General features: G+C 44.3%; 1 protein-coding gene across 2 annotated transcripts in view; it reads left to right on the top strand.

The window, feature by feature from the left end:
- Positions 1 to 16,386, top strand: part of SLCO3A1 (solute carrier organic anion transporter family member 3A1) — a 153,598-nt gene that overhangs the window by 36,178 nt on the left and 101,034 nt on the right. For both annotated transcript variants that reach the window (XM_057419317.1, XM_057419399.1), the window contains exon 2: positions 2,164 to 2,629. In XM_057419317.1, coding sequence (XP_057275300.1) covers positions 2,164 to 2,629 — 466 coding nt within the window. The remainder of the gene's footprint in view (positions 1 to 2,163; positions 2,630 to 16,386) is intronic.

Genomic DNA, 16,386 nt, shown 5'->3' with positions numbered 1-16,386 from the left:
ATAGGGTTGGGAACAGCAATGTCATTGTTAGATGTATGCTCAAGCACCGCTCACCCAGCACTGCAGCCAAGGTCTCTGTAGTGGGGACAGGCTGTGCTCTGCCCTTGCACAAGAGGACATTGTTTCCCCTGGTGAATCACAGAGCTGTTTCATCCCAACGGGTACCTGTGGCCCACGTTCAGATGAAGTGGTGATCTCCATTTCCTCTGACCTCATCTTCACTTGGCTTTGGTGTGGGGAAAAAGTTACTGCTATTGAATTGCCTTCAGTCATAGGGTTTGATTTTTTAGGTTTGGTGTTTTTTTTCCTTGCCTTGCTCATTTCTTGGCTCTTTAGTGCGGGAGGATTGCGGTGGTAGTATAAAATAAGAACTCACTGTATAAGATAAAGGCTGAATTTTCAGAAATCATTAAAACAGTCCAGTTTTGGAGGTCTGACTTGGACACTTCTCAGGGTCACACGTGGGAGTTTTTGCTTATGCAAAGCAGCAGAAGTGGGTTGTTTCCAGTTTTCCATTGTGTTGCCGATGGGGCTGTCTTTGTCCAGCAGTGCCCTGGTGTACCCTAACAGGGGCTAACTGCCCCCAGAAAAGAGCTGCTGTCAGAATACTTTAAAGTCGGTCAGACTGGCTCCTGCTTCGTGAGGTTTATCAGCAAAGATTTTCAGTGCCTCCAGAGGGAGGCTATTTTTGTTCTACCCAGGGGCTACCTTCTGCTCTGAGGTCTTTATCACTTCTTTTTTTTTTTGATAGAGAAACCTGCCTGTTTTAGGATAACCTTAAATATCTTCATCTTTCGCAGTGTGAAAAACAAGAGTGTTTTATCCAAGGTAAAAGTTTTTGGCATTTCTGTGGCATGTTCAAGATTTCTTTTGGGGGGGGGTTTCTTCCCCTTTTGTTCCTTCCCCTGTATAAGGGGGACACTGCTATAGACATAAGGACATGCTGAGTTTTCTCCCTTGAGCAGGGATGGCAGCAAGTGAGGTACGTAATGTTTCATCTTCATACTCTAATCAGTGCTATGACTGTTGCAGGGAATCCACGTTGTGTTTCATTGTGCTGTGTAACCAAGACTGGAAGAGCTCTCAGGAGATGACTTGGTTCATTTTCCTGCCCTAGAGCAAGATCAGTCATACCTATGTCTTTCCTGACAGATGCTGGTCTATGCTCTTTCAAAGACCTCTGCAACCTCTCAGGGCAGCATGTTCCAGTGCTTCACAATCCTTACCAGTAAAAGTCTGACTTCTCCCCACCTTGTATTCAACCTGAATCATCTCTGCTGCAGTTTAAACCTGCCACTTCTTGTCTTCTCCCTTTAAAATGCAAAGAAAGGTCATTCCTTTTTGCAGCAATAGTAAATATTTGAAGACTATTCATGTGCTCCTTTCAGTGTTAAATAACTGTTTTTTGTTAAATCTTCCCTTCTTCGTGGTGAATTTAAATCTTCTATGTAAACCTTAATTGGCCTCTCTTCTCAAAAATACCATGTGATGATGCCAGTCATTAACTAATCCCCAAACAGTTTAAACCCTTTGATCAGCATTTTATTTATATACTTCAATAGAAGCCTCCTGTGCTGGCCAAATTGCCTATTTCTGCATTACTGTCTCTGACTTAAAGACCTTGTGTGTGTGTGTGTGTGTGTGTGTGTGAGCCAGGTACCTGCAAGGTTTTCTGTTGCTTGCTAACTGCAGTTCATTCTAAGGGAACAAGAGAAAAGTTGGGTGCCCAGCATGATGCGAGGCTCGGTGTGGTTTGTGCCATGTGTTGGTTTTGTGGGACAGAATTTGCAACGTGAAGGCTGTGTGTTTGAATAGAAAGGAAGTGCAAAGAGAGGCTGACCAGTCGTGGGTTCGTGGGTGTCTGCAGGCATCCCAAATATACATTGATGTGTGCAGGAATTTGGAAGTGAACATGTGCTCAGACAGGTGGTAGGCCATGAAATGTCACTTGGTATTAGGACCTTCTGATGTGGCTGTATTTGAATAGTCAGATCATGCTTGGAGGTCAGCTACTGCTGTAGTGTGATTTGGTTGTCCTTGATGTGTATGCTTTTGGCTGCAAGGAAAAGTCAAGGAAACTTATGATTTAGCAGGACATATGGGAAGGACAGAAAGCAGGTTGTGTTCCCTTTCAGTAATTTTCTCTGGATTTCTCTGTTGTAGGTGAGTGTTTTAACCACCTTGGAGCGGCGATTCAACCTTCAGAGTGCTGATGTGGGCGTCATTGCCAGCAGCTTCGAGATCGGCAACTTGGCCCTCATCCTCTTCGTGAGCTACTTCGGAGCCCGAGGACATCGGCCACGCTTGATAGGATGTGGAGGGATTGTCATGGCCTTGGGTGCCCTCCTCTCCGCGTTGCCTGAATTTCTGACCCACCAGTATGAATATGAATCGGGAGAAATACGCTGGGGGGCTGAAGGGAGGGATGTGTGTGCTGCCAACGGGTCCACCAGTGATGAGGGACCAGACCCGGACCTTATCTGCAGGAATAGGACTGCTACCAACATGATGTACTTGCTGCTTATTGGAGCACAGGTCCTCCTGGGCATTGGTGCTACCCCTGTCCAGCCCCTGGGAGTTTCCTACATTGATGACCATGTGAGGCGGAAAGATTCCTCCCTGTACATAGGTAAGTCTCTCTGGACTTCTTACTGAAGGCTTTCTTTATGGGCTGGCATCTTGCTCTTGTTTTCTGTTTGATACCAGTGCAAGGGATACCTTGAGGCCTCTTCTCCATGTTCTAAGTTTGTGAAGGTAACTTGGCATGAGTCTCTACATGAAGCTGTTGTAAGCAGCAGAGAAACACAGTGATACTTGCTTGTATTGTAGCAATGGTAAAAATTGACAGCCATGATGATTATTACTGGATTATTAGAAAGATGCTCACTCCTATTGTGCTTGCCCAGATTGCTTTAAATTCTATTGTTGGTGGCTTATGGTTGAGTTTTAGCTGAAGAATTTCCAAGTGGCATATGTGAGGATGATTCTTTCCCCCCAACGTAACCTAGTTCCCTCCTGTTCAAAGCATTTGTCTCTGAGTAATCACTGCAGTATAAGGATACTGAGAAGAGACATGTCTTGTCACTATGACCATCACATTTTAGCAAGGAAGTGCCTGTGATGGAGTAGGTGCTGTGACCCAGCCTGTGGCAGAACCCCACATAATGTGATCCCTGTAATGGAATGGGATGTGGAAGCTGGTGAGGTCTATTTTGAGATACAGTGAGCCTGAAGTAGAACTCATGATTCTGGTGATCACGTTGCAAAGTCCTTCCAGATGGTTAAGAGATGAAATTTAGCTTCAGTTACTCAATGAAACATCCCTGTTACTGAGTGAAGTGCTTTTAGGTTTCAGCAGTAGTACCCTCTCCAGCAGGTTTGAAGAGGATGTTGTGGTGAAGTTGTCCTTCAAAAAAAGCTTACCAGTTTGGTTCATCCTTCTTTCTGGAGGACTTGTCTCCATATAGGTGGCTCCCATGCAGTAGATCAGTAAAGCGTGTGCTGCCATTAATGTGATCCTTCTGTGCTTGTTAGTAACCCAACTATGTTTCTAGTAACCAGAACTTGTCCCATCATCCCTGTCTTGATGTGGCTTTCAACTGAACGGATGATCCTATTGCCGGTTTTTCTTTATTCCAAAGATATTTTTATCAGGTTCCCAAGCCTAACTGAACACAGTTGGGGATGACTATAGACAGCAAAAACGGACAGTCCCTCTGACTTTCTGAATGATGTTTGATGTCTTGGGGTAGCATAGAGGCCTGTTGGAAAGACAACTATATAACAACCTGTGGCATTCCTGGATCTATTATTACTTTGCTTAAAGAGATTCTTCTGCATATTCAAAGTGTGTCCATGTTTCCTGTAACTGACCATAAAATCGTAGTATTTCAGTGTTTAGCTTTCTCCCTGGATCATTATTCACCTTCACTTGGTTCTGTAAGCGCTTGTGAAGGTTCCACTGAATGAAGCAGGATGATAAATAAAATACAAGATACTGTACAACCCAAAGGTGAATGATGAGACTAAATTCACTGGAGTAACTTTGCCAACACCATAAATGATGAGCTGGAATTAAGAGTGATTCTAAGATTATCTGTTATAAATAGAGAAGCAGCAACTTCTTTCAGTCTGTTCCTGGGCAGTTTTTAAGCAATGCTTCATGTCTGAGAAGAGGATTGACGAGGATGCATGAGAGGAGGATTAGGAAGAGTGATTCTTTTTGCTCCTGAGATACATTCATCTTGTATGCTAAAATAACTTCTTTAAAGTTGGCAGTTCAACTGTAGCTGGGAAAGTGCTGCCAGAAAATGATTTCTGATTACTATATGCTTCATTATTTCTCCTTCAGACATATGCTTCTACCCATGTTCCTTTTACATGCAGAGTTAAAAAAAACCACCAAGCAATTATGGGGTGTTTGCTTTACTGGCTTTAGCTATGAAAATCATAATTTCTACATATGAATTCTGGGTTGCAGAACAGTGCATGTGTAGCCGTACTCAACCAACCATCTCTACCAACAATGAAGTTCAATATCTGCCTTGTCCCAGCCTACCTGCACAAGTAGGTTTACAGATGTGGGCTGATTAATTCCTACATCAAACAGCAGTCAATTTGCCTAGTAAAAAATAAAAGGTAACAGGCAAAAAAACTAGAGGGGGAAAAAAATCTATCCTGTGAATGAATCTAAATGGAAAAGAAGGTGGTGGAAATGACATATTTCCTCAGGTTTATGAGTACTTGAGAGGGAGGTGAGATTCCTCAGTTTAAAATATTGTTTGAGAATTACTTGTTCAGATTTGTCTTTAAGTGATTATTTTGGTTGATGTCATGAATGCAATTTTCCGTGGCCTTAGCAGAAAGCTGGCTGAGCAGCTTACCCACTTCATTCTTCTCTGTTTTGCAGAGGAAATAACTGCAGAGTGTATACTGTCACCGAGCTATATTTATATCAGTTTGCTTTCTCATAATAGCATGCTCACTCGGTAGGGGCTACACTGTAACCGGATAACATGTTTCTGGTGAAGTTCCCCCAGTTTAAATTGGGATCAAATCTGGCACAGGTTATTCTCTCAGGATAGGAACTAATTAGTAACAGTGGTAATTGTCTGGCTGAACTTTCTGTCATGGGGGGCTGTGGCCAGGATATGATCAGACTGACCAGTCGATGATGTCTGTAGTATATTGCTAACGTTGAGTATGTTACGTGGTGCATTTGGGCCGTATTGTAGCTGGAGGGCAAAAAGCAGTCCCTTACCTGACAGCCAAGTACTAGTAATTGTTCACCTGCTGCAATAAAAACCCTCTTGTGTCTCAAGGTAGAGAATTAGATACAAATAACTCTCTGCACTGAGACTTTTTTCCTTGCTTCCAAGTTTTACAAGAATTAAGTGGAGTAACTTATGCAGAGAAATTATAATATAGGAAAACTCCTCTAGTTTAAAACAAAACAGAACCAACAAAAAAAAACAACCCCAAATACACCTCCCCAAACCTTCTTTCAGTATTAGTACTGGTACATATGTGCAGAAGAGTGCAGATGTGATACCATATGGAATTTAAAGAGAAACTTTGATTTTAATTGCTAGTGCAAGTAATAGCATCTGTGGAATACAATATATTTCTGGCCATGAAATCCATCAACTCTGGGTTGTTGTGGTTTCTCTGCCATGACTGGCACACAGGAGATGGTGGGTAGTGCTCCTCTGTTGTGCATCCCTTGAAGGCAGAGGTTGCTCAGGCTTGTGCTCTACCAAGAAGGTGGGGATTCGTGGAGTTTCATAATTAGAAAGACAGGATGAGATATTACAGGAAGATATCTCTGTGGCATGGGCTGCTAACATGTAGCTTCATGTTTCTTGAACTAATTGCAGATTTTTTTGATGCCTGCAATGTGTTGCTACCAAACTCAGAATCTGTTGCTGTAGTAACCAGCCCTAGGAAAAAAGGCTGTGTTGTGGTAACCGAGGGCAAATCAAATCAAAGAGGTGCATGCATGGAAGTACGCACCAAAGGGTGTTCAAAGGAAAACACATAAGTGCTCTAACGGAGTTAGATAGCAGGACCATGCCTGCTCATGCTAATGATGGGAAATAGGTTCTTCTCCCATTTTGGCATCCAAGTTTCTGCTCAACAGAAAGGTTGTAACGTTGGCAATAACAGCCAACAGATTAAAGCAATTTTCTTAGGTATTTGAAGTTGGGAAAACTTCTGTTTTGGTGCTGGTTTGTTTGCTTCTCTGTTTTGGTCAGCACATGTATTTAAGATCTGAACTCCCATCTACAGGTTTCCAAACAAGCAGGTTAATTTTATCTATGTATTTATTGGCATTTGGCATAAGTAACTCCTTTGAGTAGATGAATTCCTCTTTCTTGCAGACCATGCAGGGCTCTATTGCTATAGCTTCACTAATGCCAAAGGATTCCCTCAATTTGTGCCATCCTTTAAAGGAGGAAAAGCACGTTGAAGACTACTTACTACACAGTCCCTTTCTCTACCTGCTAATGACTCACTTGACATTTCCCTCTTTAGTTCATTTTTGCTAGGTCTTGCTGAGTTCTGCTGAAATCAATGAAGACTTTGTCATTAGGAGGAGAATCAGAGGCATCGCGAAGTTGATGGGGGGGGGGGGGGAGGAACCTGATCTGGCAGTGCTGGTATGGATTTGCTGCCTCTCAAATGAGCAAGAGCAAGTGTTTTCTGGAGAACCCACATTGCTCTCACCAGTGGTTTCCGTGTTCAGTTAGAGCAAGTGCAGTGATGTTATTAACAGTCTCCATACGTGCCTTCGGGGCTTCCTGCAGCATTTAACATTAACTGCTAAAAGTTTTTGCATCTTGTTTAGGCATGGTTGCCTATAGAGCAGAACGAATAGCTTCTGGGAGCCAGAACTTGATCTGGGACAATTAAGGGCTGCATTATGTAGGGGAAGTTGCTATTATTCTGTCTCCTGTTGATGGAGGTAATTGATATTGATGGTGGAGGGAGCCCTGCCAGATTGTGTGGCTCATTCAGAAGAACGCTGTGTTGATCCTTAACACATCAGAGACTCTCTCTTCAGTTTGCTGAAGTTGTCTCAGTGTTATGGGCACATGCACCGCGTGTTCATGACCCGCAACTTCAGACTCCTCAGAAACTGCTGTAATGTGAAGGATGACTTTAAAGAAATCCTAGAACGAGCAAGTCGAGTCAAGGAGTAAGTGATGAGCGCTCCCAAGTTATTGATGGTGCAAAGGTGTTCCTGAGCATAGTGTGCTCAGGGGCATAGAGCTGTTCTTGGCCTGCTTCATGGCAGGATGGAAGAACAGTGAAATACAAAACTCAGCACTGCTGGATGTGCCTGTTTAGCTGCTTCTATCTCATCTCCTGGGCTTCCGCCTGGCCTTTTCTGTGTGTATTTTGTTTTATGATATGGCTATTCCAGCTGTTAGCATAAGAGAACTCAACAGGGTGGTGAGTTCTTTCCCCATCTGCCCAGATGGGACTAACTCAGTAATGGGGATGGGACACTGTATTGTCACTCCTGACTTTGACCTGTGCATCAGTGTGGGGCCATATTGCATGGAATGTGTGGAAACACTTTCTGTTTGGCTACGGTAGTCAGAGAAATGCTCACTGTCACTTGTGGTGCTCTCTTGCTGGCTTCAAGCACCAGCTCAAGATTTGCTGCAGAGGAAGACAAACATGCCCTAGTTGGAATCTTGCTGTCTCTAGGGATAAATTTGTCCATTTGAAAAATCACTTATGGTAGCTTACGTCAGTCAAAATGACAGCAGCCATTGTGCTTTGGAGAAGCAGCAACATTTTCTTGACTGACATGAATTAAATCTGAGCGTTGGTATCTATGGCAGTGACTTAATAGCAAGTTATCAGCATAAGATGCTGAAGTCATCAGAGTTTGAGTCAATGTTTTGTATGTGGTAATACAAAGAAGTAGTACTTGGATTTCTATTAGGAAGCTCATGTTGGTAAGCTAAGCAGTTGCTGTGAGTTTTGAAACCATTCATCTTCTTTGTATCTGATACTGATGAACCCTGGTATACGTAATAAATACTAAAATTACATCCTTTAAAGGGAAATGGGGTTTCTGATTTTCTAAACAAAAGCAAAAAGTGTGTTTAATGCCATGAAAGAACAAGCCACAGAAATCAGACAGTTGAAAACCCCATCATCGAACCAATATTCTTAAATGTAACTTACTGTACTTTTTATATTTGAAGCTTTCAGAATCCTGTTTCCTGGGACACACACCGCACAATTCCGAGAAATGTGAATAGTTTGGAGCTCATAATGCAAATCTGCAGATGTGTGGCTCTCAGGCTGGAAATATATTCTCTTCTTTACATAGTTTGGTATCTACAACATGATAGGTTCAGTGTAAAGTTAGTGAGGAGGTTGGGTATCCACAGAAATGGGTTGAGGTGAGCATTGTTTCTGCCCTTCCCAATTCTATGAGATATTTTTCTTCATTCTGGGATTTTCTTTTTTAATATCCACCCTATCAAGAAATTCACTTCCGTTTCCAGTAGCTGCTTGCTGGTTATGTCTCTAATTGCTGAAAAGCCTGAATGCATTTTGCTCCTTCTTGCCCTTTCCAAATTGCTCCAATTGCTTGAAGTGTATGTTTGAACCTACATTGCTTAATGATAACAAGTGGAATAAATACATGTTTATAGTATACAGGTCATATCACTGCCCTCTTGAGGCCCTCGTTGATGTGTATTGATTAGGAGGTCTTTAAGGACCCACTTGAGAGGTCTGTAGCTCTGCTGCTTATCCATTTCACTCCTTGCGGCCTTTCCCACTTGTGTGCTCATTTGTGGGCTGCAAACAACATAGGTACTTCGTTCACATTAGCTCTTCTTGCTGGAACATGCTGAGCTCACCCACCTAAGGCTCTGCCAACCTTGTGCTTTCCTTAACCCTTTTCCTTTTCAAGCCTGCTTCTACTAGGTCCTTTCTAGTGGACTTTAGCTGACTTCCTATCTGTTGTATTTCCTCTGTGTGCCTGCTCAGTACCCCCGAGCTGCTTGGGGAGTTTGTCCACCTCTGTGTGGGCACAGGCACTTGTGAGGCGTGAGCACTTGTTCCAGAGAATTGCTTTTCTCCTTGCTGGTATTTGCAGTTTTATAGGTACATAACATTTTTAGCGTAAAGACTTGACGGAATTTTGTGATCATTTTGTTCGGTAGATGCATCCTCCTATGGGCGATTTAGAGAGCCTTTCCTTTCTGCCACAGTCTCCAAGGGATTAGGAAAGACACAGTATTAACGCTGAACTAAAAGGAGTGCTGTTGCCAGCGTGAGTGCTGTGATGCCTGTTCATTACTGAAAGGTGTCTTTGCATCACATTCATGGGGTTGACTTCCCTGTGGACTAGCTGTGATCAGATTAAATCGCGTGGCTTCATGTGGATATACTGGTAATAACTATGTTGGCCTAAGCCACTGATCCATTGGTAACCTGCAGCCCTTTATAATTATTCCCCTTTGGGAATAGATCTGTGTTCTCATTTTCTCTGTGTCACTGGGGTTGGCTTGGTTACACATGTCCCCTTCTACGGTGGTAGTGGTAATACCCTGGAAAATTAAATGGAAACCTAAACAAGTGTCTAGGGTGTATTAGAGCAGTAACAATCAGTTAATGGGAATATCCTTCCCCACTGCAGGCAGGAAGGCTGAGTTGTGAAAGGCAGCAGCTGAATGGATATATTTGTTCAATTAAATGTATATATGCACAAAGTTGTAACTGCTATGGGCTCCACTATTTTACAACAATTGCTCCAGTTACCTTAACCTTCTGCTAAAAGCTTTTTTTGTTATGAGCTGAGTAAATAAAGCTTGGGTCCAACACAAATGGCTTTGTGTGAGAGCATATTGAGGGTGGGAGCTGTTTCCATGTTACTCTGTGTTCTCTGTGTACTCTGCAGCTGATTTTTTTGGCTTAATTGGGATTTGTTGACTCGGTTGTCTTGTAAAAATCACTGCTTTTTGCGAGCATTTTGGTTTCTTTCTGTAGTATTTCTGTATTTAAAACAGTTGTCAGCTGGGAGAGCCTGGTGAGGTACATTGTTCCTGGGGCACTCTCTTCGAAGCAGAGCCCTGCTCGTTTAAATGGCAACTATGCAGAAAACAGGACACATTAGTCCTAAGGTTCATAAAATGGATTAATTAGACTGGGAGGTGTTGATTTGCCCATGTCAAGAGCTGAAGGTTTTATTGTACCTCCTAGATGGTGCAAGTCGGAGCGAGCTGGTGTGTGCTATCAGGTTTTGGCCTTCTGGGGATTTAACTGAGACTTCCCAACTCATTGCACATAAGGAACCTCCAGATGTTTTGGTCCAGTTTATAGGCTGGCATTGAGGACACTCGGAGGTGTGTTTGGCACATGCCTTCCCATGGAGGAACAAGGCAAAGGATATGCCCTTTCGCCAGCACAAATCATGGCACTGGCCTCAAAGCAGTGGTAGAAGTGTTGCCCGATACTGATGCTTGTGTTGTCCTCTTCTCCTTTGGTATGGAGGACAATTCAGGACTTGTCAGAAATGATTATCCCACTCCTCCTCAACCAAGGGAGCAAGAGACAGCTTTCATGAATTTTGCTGTTCCTACTGTAACTTTGCAACAAAGGGCATTGACCTGAAATAGTGCTGAAAGATAATCACTGCCTTAAAGCTGCAAATGGTTACTGCTTTATTGTGTATCCTGACACGCACATCCTGTCAATAGGATTCAGACCCCTGTTGCTGCAGCTCTTGGTGATGTCTGCCACGTTGTGAGCTGCAGGGAAGGCTGCCACACCCCTCCCCATCTGTGTATATGAGTGTATAGGAGAGCACAAAACTCTCTCACAAAAGCTCACTCTTTTACAACTGCCTTTTCTGTTTCTGGTGAGGTGCTCAACCAACTCTTTTTGCCCTTTGGAGAGGTTGTTTGCTGCAGCTTTGAGCTGGGTGCTAGGCCTACCAATGCTTGCACCCTTTGGGTACCAGATAGGTGCTATCTGAGTAACCCCCTAAAAGTGTTTGTCTTTGCCAAGTCCCAGGTAGTGCCATGGCACAAACATATGGTTCTGTTGACACACTGGGCCAGGCAGTGCTCAGCTGCCAAAGTTGACGTTGTGTTTTTATCATGATGGCTTTGCCATGCGTTGGTGGCTCTGTTCAGGTCACTCCTCAGCATAGCACCCATAAGAGCAGCGCTTCTTTGTGGGTGTGGGGAACTGGGCAGGAAGAGCTTTATCCAAAGGCTGTGAGGGACATCAAGGAAGGATGGCAGAGCAAGCTCTGGATGAGGCTTTCCTCCAGGCTATGTGTGTAACTGTCATGAGATGTCCAATAGGTGCCCGACCAATGTGACAGATTCAGTGTATTGACCTGAGTCATTAAAGATTAATGATGTTAACACCAGGGGAACAGCTTCGACATGAATAAAGGTGTGAGATGGTCCAGGAGTACCTGTTTGAGGCCTGAGGCAGAGCTGCTGTGGAGACATCAGTGCAGTCTCCATACCTACAAGTGTCTGATTACACCCATGGACCAGCCTGGAGGAAAAAGTGTGGCTGCACATGATGGGTACCTTGCAAAACAAACCTGAAGTTGCTTCTTGGTCACCTTATAAGCCATTAGAAGTGGTGTGAGAGCCCTTCCTTGTGTGGAGTGTGGGCTCAGGGGCAAGGCAGTGTATGCAGGGGCTCAGCGACAACCTGAAACTTCTCATCTGACAGACATGTCACAAGGGGCCTGGTGCTGGCATTTAACCTATTGAAGATCTACCTACTGATTTTGGAGCCCTGTTTGCTCTGCTGGCAGGGCTTCTGCTGTGCTCATGGCGAGGTGTTTCCCCATTAACCTGTCACTTTACTACTGTCAGTCGGCTGCATCTTCCAAACTAGCTCTGCTGCCACAAGGAGTACAGGACCTTACGTGAGCTTTAGAATGCAACTGGCCATGAGCTGCATGTCAGAAGCTCTGCCTGAAAAAGGCACAGCGCAAAAATGATGTTCCTGTTTCATGTGTAGGGTTTGGTTCGTCCTGGGGGTGAACTTGAGGCTTTTTGACCTGTTTCTTTCATGTGGGCAGTATGGACGCCATGTGCAGGGCTGTGGTCTCTGAGAAGGGATGAGCTTTTTGCACTGAGGGTGGGTCCCATCCAGGTGCAGGCAATGCGGTTCTGACAGCCACACACATCCAAAGAATGGTTGGGGAGCATTGCATGACTCCAGAGCATTGCAGAACATGCAGGCTGGTATGGAGAAAGGAAGGCTGGAAATGCCCACACTGCTAGCTTAAGGCTGCAGGAAGCCTGTGCTTGGTTGGTCCAGAGTCACTCAGCCAGGAGCTTTCCCCATGGCTTTGGACAAATCCTTCTGACTTTGCCTTCTCTAAGCTGGGGGCTTGGTCCTTAAATTGCTCCTTCAAACTTTCCTGTTTTGAAAGCACTTGGGAGAGTCTTTTTTTCAGCTTTCTTTTTGCCAAGCTACAGCAGTTTCATTAACTGTGCTGCTAATGAGGTATTTGGTTCCTCCTTAGGAGGAGGCTTGCTCTTACTAAGCCCTCTTTTGATTGCAATAATAGGGATTTTGTCTGGAGGAGGCTATCCAAATTTGGTCCTTTATTAACCAATTAAAATGTGAGGATTTAAATAGTTTCTTGCATGGATGTGAACAACGTGTCACGTTGTTCTTTTGACTTAATACCTCAGAGCACTTCATTGCAGCTAAACAAGACTTCATTACAAGGTGAAGGATCTGGCTAAAGGCAGCAGATCAAAGCCGTAGTGTGGAAATTCAGGAGTTCAAACAGGTAGCAGAGCAAGATGCACTGTGCACCAATTCTTTGTTTGTTGTCCCCCAGCCCTTGCCTCGTGTTTTCCCTGTGGTTTTCTGTACCTCCTATCCTCAGTGTTGGCCAAACCATCCCTGCTGTGTTTGTACGAGACTGTGATTCTGCTTATTAAAGTTGGAAAGAAGTAATACTAAAGGGAAAAAAATAGACAACTGGGACAGCTTTGTTGTGTTAGTCATTGCTGCTGAGACCAATTACCCTTGTGATGAAAGACCACCTGTATGTTGTTAGCCATCAGCTAACAACATAAGGATGTCCTAATTCAATCAGGCTGATCATCAAAAGAATAATACTTGTTAGAGAAAGCTTTTCCCCTGCAGAGTCATAAACTGTGCACTGGGGGGACTGAAAGAGGTAGTGGCATACAAGGCCATGCTGCTAAGGTGTCTTGAGCATTGATTAGTGCTTGGCTGTCCTCAGCTCTGTGTTGTCCTTTAGTTTTCTGTTCATTTTGGACACTTGCTGGTTTTGCTGTCTAGGAGGGGGGTGTGTGCGTATGTGTATGCGTGTTCAATATTCTCTCTATTTTACATAAAAGCTCACATTTTGCTTTATGTCAATGTGTATCATTATTTATGTCCCCTGTACAAGCATGTCCCCTGTACAAGCATGCTGTTCAGGTACCGGTGGTAGACAAGCACTCTGTGTTATAGCCTGTGCAAGCAGCAGCATCACAGGAAATTAACTATTTGCAGTGGTTCTGTGTAAGCTATGAGGAGTTTCCCACAGGTGCCAGAGGGTGAGAGGTTTGTAGGGAGAGATAACACCTTCTCTTTGATCAGTTGAGACAGCTGGAAAACACATATGTTCATGCCTGGTGGACCTTGTTCCGGCTCATGGCTACTCATACTTAAGGATTTACTTTTTATTTCCCAGCTGTCCTCTGATCTGGTAAAATACACTTCTTGTCGCTCTAAACCTTGTTTCCCTTCCTGTGTTGGTGAGAATTACATATCAAAGGGAAACCCTATCTCTCCTGTAGTTGCATACCACACCTCATTAGGTGCTTAGCATCCTGTAGGTACTTGATTTATAAGTAGTAGCAAAACTCAAGTTAAGCATGGGTTAAACAAACACACTTACTCCAGCAATGTCTCCAGGGTTATAAAACAATTCAGCAGAAGGGTGAGAATAGGCCCCAGGAATTCTGACTCCAGCCCTGCAATTTCTCTGAGACCTAAACCATTCCATTGCATTCCTGCAAAGCAATGTATCTTCCATGGGTGCAGACATTCCTTCCTTTTCAGTGCCAGAGGGGTTAATGGCCCTGGCTTCTTGTCTGTTAGCACTAGCCTGCTCCACCTCTGCCAACTATGTTTGTCTCCACAAGTTGGATGATTAAACTGAGACCAACACTCTTTGTGCAGTGGACAGTGAAGTGCAAGAAGCAGGTTGAGGACAGTCAGACTCCACGCTGCTCCATAATCATCTTCCTGAAGCCACCAGCACAGGGGACATGTGCCCTGGGATTGTCCAGTTACTTTTGAAGTTTGCCTATACTTATGGCCAGAAATGTCAGTGAATTCTGAAGTTCTGTGTGGCTTTTCTCATCTCCTAGTTAAGTTGTGCATTTTTCTTCCTAAGCCTGTTACTTTCTTGCCTGGATGCTTAGGATTTTGGCTTTAAGGTGATGAAGGTGGTGAAGCAGACATAAAACTCATCTGGAATGAAGATAACTTATGAATATCTTATATTATTCATAAGATTGTAGAATCACAGAATCATAGAATAGTTAGGGTTGGAAAGGACTTTAAGATCATCAGGTTCCAACCCCCCTGCCATGGGCAGGGACACCTCACACTAAACCGTGTCACCCAAGGCCTCGTCCAGCCTGGTCTTGAACACTGCCAGGGATGGAGCATTCACAACCTCCCTGGGCAACCCATTCCAGTGCCTCCCCACCCTAACAGGAAAGAATTTCCTCCTTATATCCAATCTAAACTTCCCCTGTTTAAGATTTAACCCGTTACCCCTTGTCCTATCACTACAGTCCCTAATGAAGAGTCCATCCCCAGCATCCCTATAGGCCCCCTTCAAATACTGGAAGGCTGCTATGAGGTCTCCACGCAGCCTTCTCTTCTCCAGGCTGAACAGCCCCAACTTCCTCAGCCTGTCTTCATATGGGAGGTGCCCCAGTCCCCTGATCATCCCAGTGGCCCTTCTCTGGACTTGTTCCAACAGTTCCATGTCCTTTTTGTGTAAGATACCTTAAGAATAATAAGATATCTTATAAGATATCTTAAGAAGTGGCATCTGCCTGTCAAAAATCTTGCTGCTGCCAGAGGCAACATTTGTGCCATGACCCTGGTCTTGCCAAATCCCACCACTGGTAGGAATGCTCTGGTCATTCCTTGGACTGATGAGAAGGTGCCCTGGGATGGGGGGCATAAGGCAGTGGTTGGAGCAGCTGGCAAAGATTATGGCAGGCCCTTCCATTAGGTGAAAAATGTGGTCTTAAATGGGTTTTGGTGATGCATGAAAGACCTGTTGAAGTGAAAATTTCAGCTGAGCAGCAGAAGTGGGAATGAAGCTGTGCTGCTCTCCAGCGTTACTGTATAAAATGCTCCCATGTGTCGCTCCTTGAGTTCCTCTCACATTCTGCACCCCCCCAAAGCCGTAGTAAAGTGGTGACTAGAGCAGATCGAGCTAAAGCTTTCTGAGTAAATTAGTGTCTCTGTCCTGTGGCATTCCGAGTCTGAGTAAACAGATGAGACTGACTCCATGCCTTAAAATCAGCAAGTTTGGGCTTTATTAGCCCTAGAGGGGCAGTAAATTCTAGAGCAGAGCCAGAGGAGTGGAGGGAGGAAGCGGCAAGGAGGTGTAGCACTGGATAAGGATATGCTTGAGAAAGTCCTTGCTGCTTACTGCAGCCCAGGAAAGCAATTTGAAATTGAATCTACAGTGCACGAGGGAGCTGTTGGAGGTGACTTAAGAAGGGGTAAGGATTTGGGAAATCTGCATGAGCGAAGGCTGCATTCAGCAAAGGCAAGAATAAGGGAAGGCTGAGGTACAGAGGTGAGCAGCAGTATGCTAAGACTGGGGGGGCAAGTATGGAAGCAACTGGAGTTAAGATGGGAGCTAAGCAGGTATAGGAGAAACATGGTAAGGGCCATCTCCATGAAGTCTACAGAAGTTCAGATGCTTTAATTGATAACCATGGGAATTAGGTGACTGGATGGAACCTGGGGTTAAATATTGCCTTTCTGGATCACAATTGTTGGGCAATTCTGCTTGTCTTCTCCTGGGCTGTGGGACGCACGTGGTCTCCATGTTCTTGGAAAGCAAGCTTGTGTTGTGGATAAACCATGTGTTTTGATGGCGGGTGTGGGTGGTGTCAGGAGGGGAAGTGAGTGTGCCAGGAGCCTTGTTCCCAAAGAGATCCTAGTGTTTACTGAAGATGATAATTACTGCCTCCAGCCCATCATTATCTGTCTTCTGCCCATAGCACAGTGATCAAAGGTGCTGATAACACTTGCATAGAGTAAAATGCTGGTAAGGCTGGTAAGCATAGAGTAAAATGCTGGAATTTCAAGAGTACT

The sequence above is a fragment of the Pezoporus wallicus genome, unplaced genomic scaffold (genome assembly GCF_028554395.1).
Source record: "Pezoporus wallicus isolate ANWC-B61680 ecotype Strahan unplaced genomic scaffold, APGP_CSIRO_Pwel_v1 contig_3952, whole genome shotgun sequence".
NCBI lineage: Eukaryota > Metazoa > Chordata > Aves > Psittaciformes > Psittacidae > Pezoporus > Pezoporus wallicus.
The sequence above is the reverse complement of the archived record's forward strand: the minus strand, read 5'-3'. Positions and strand labels throughout refer to the sequence as shown.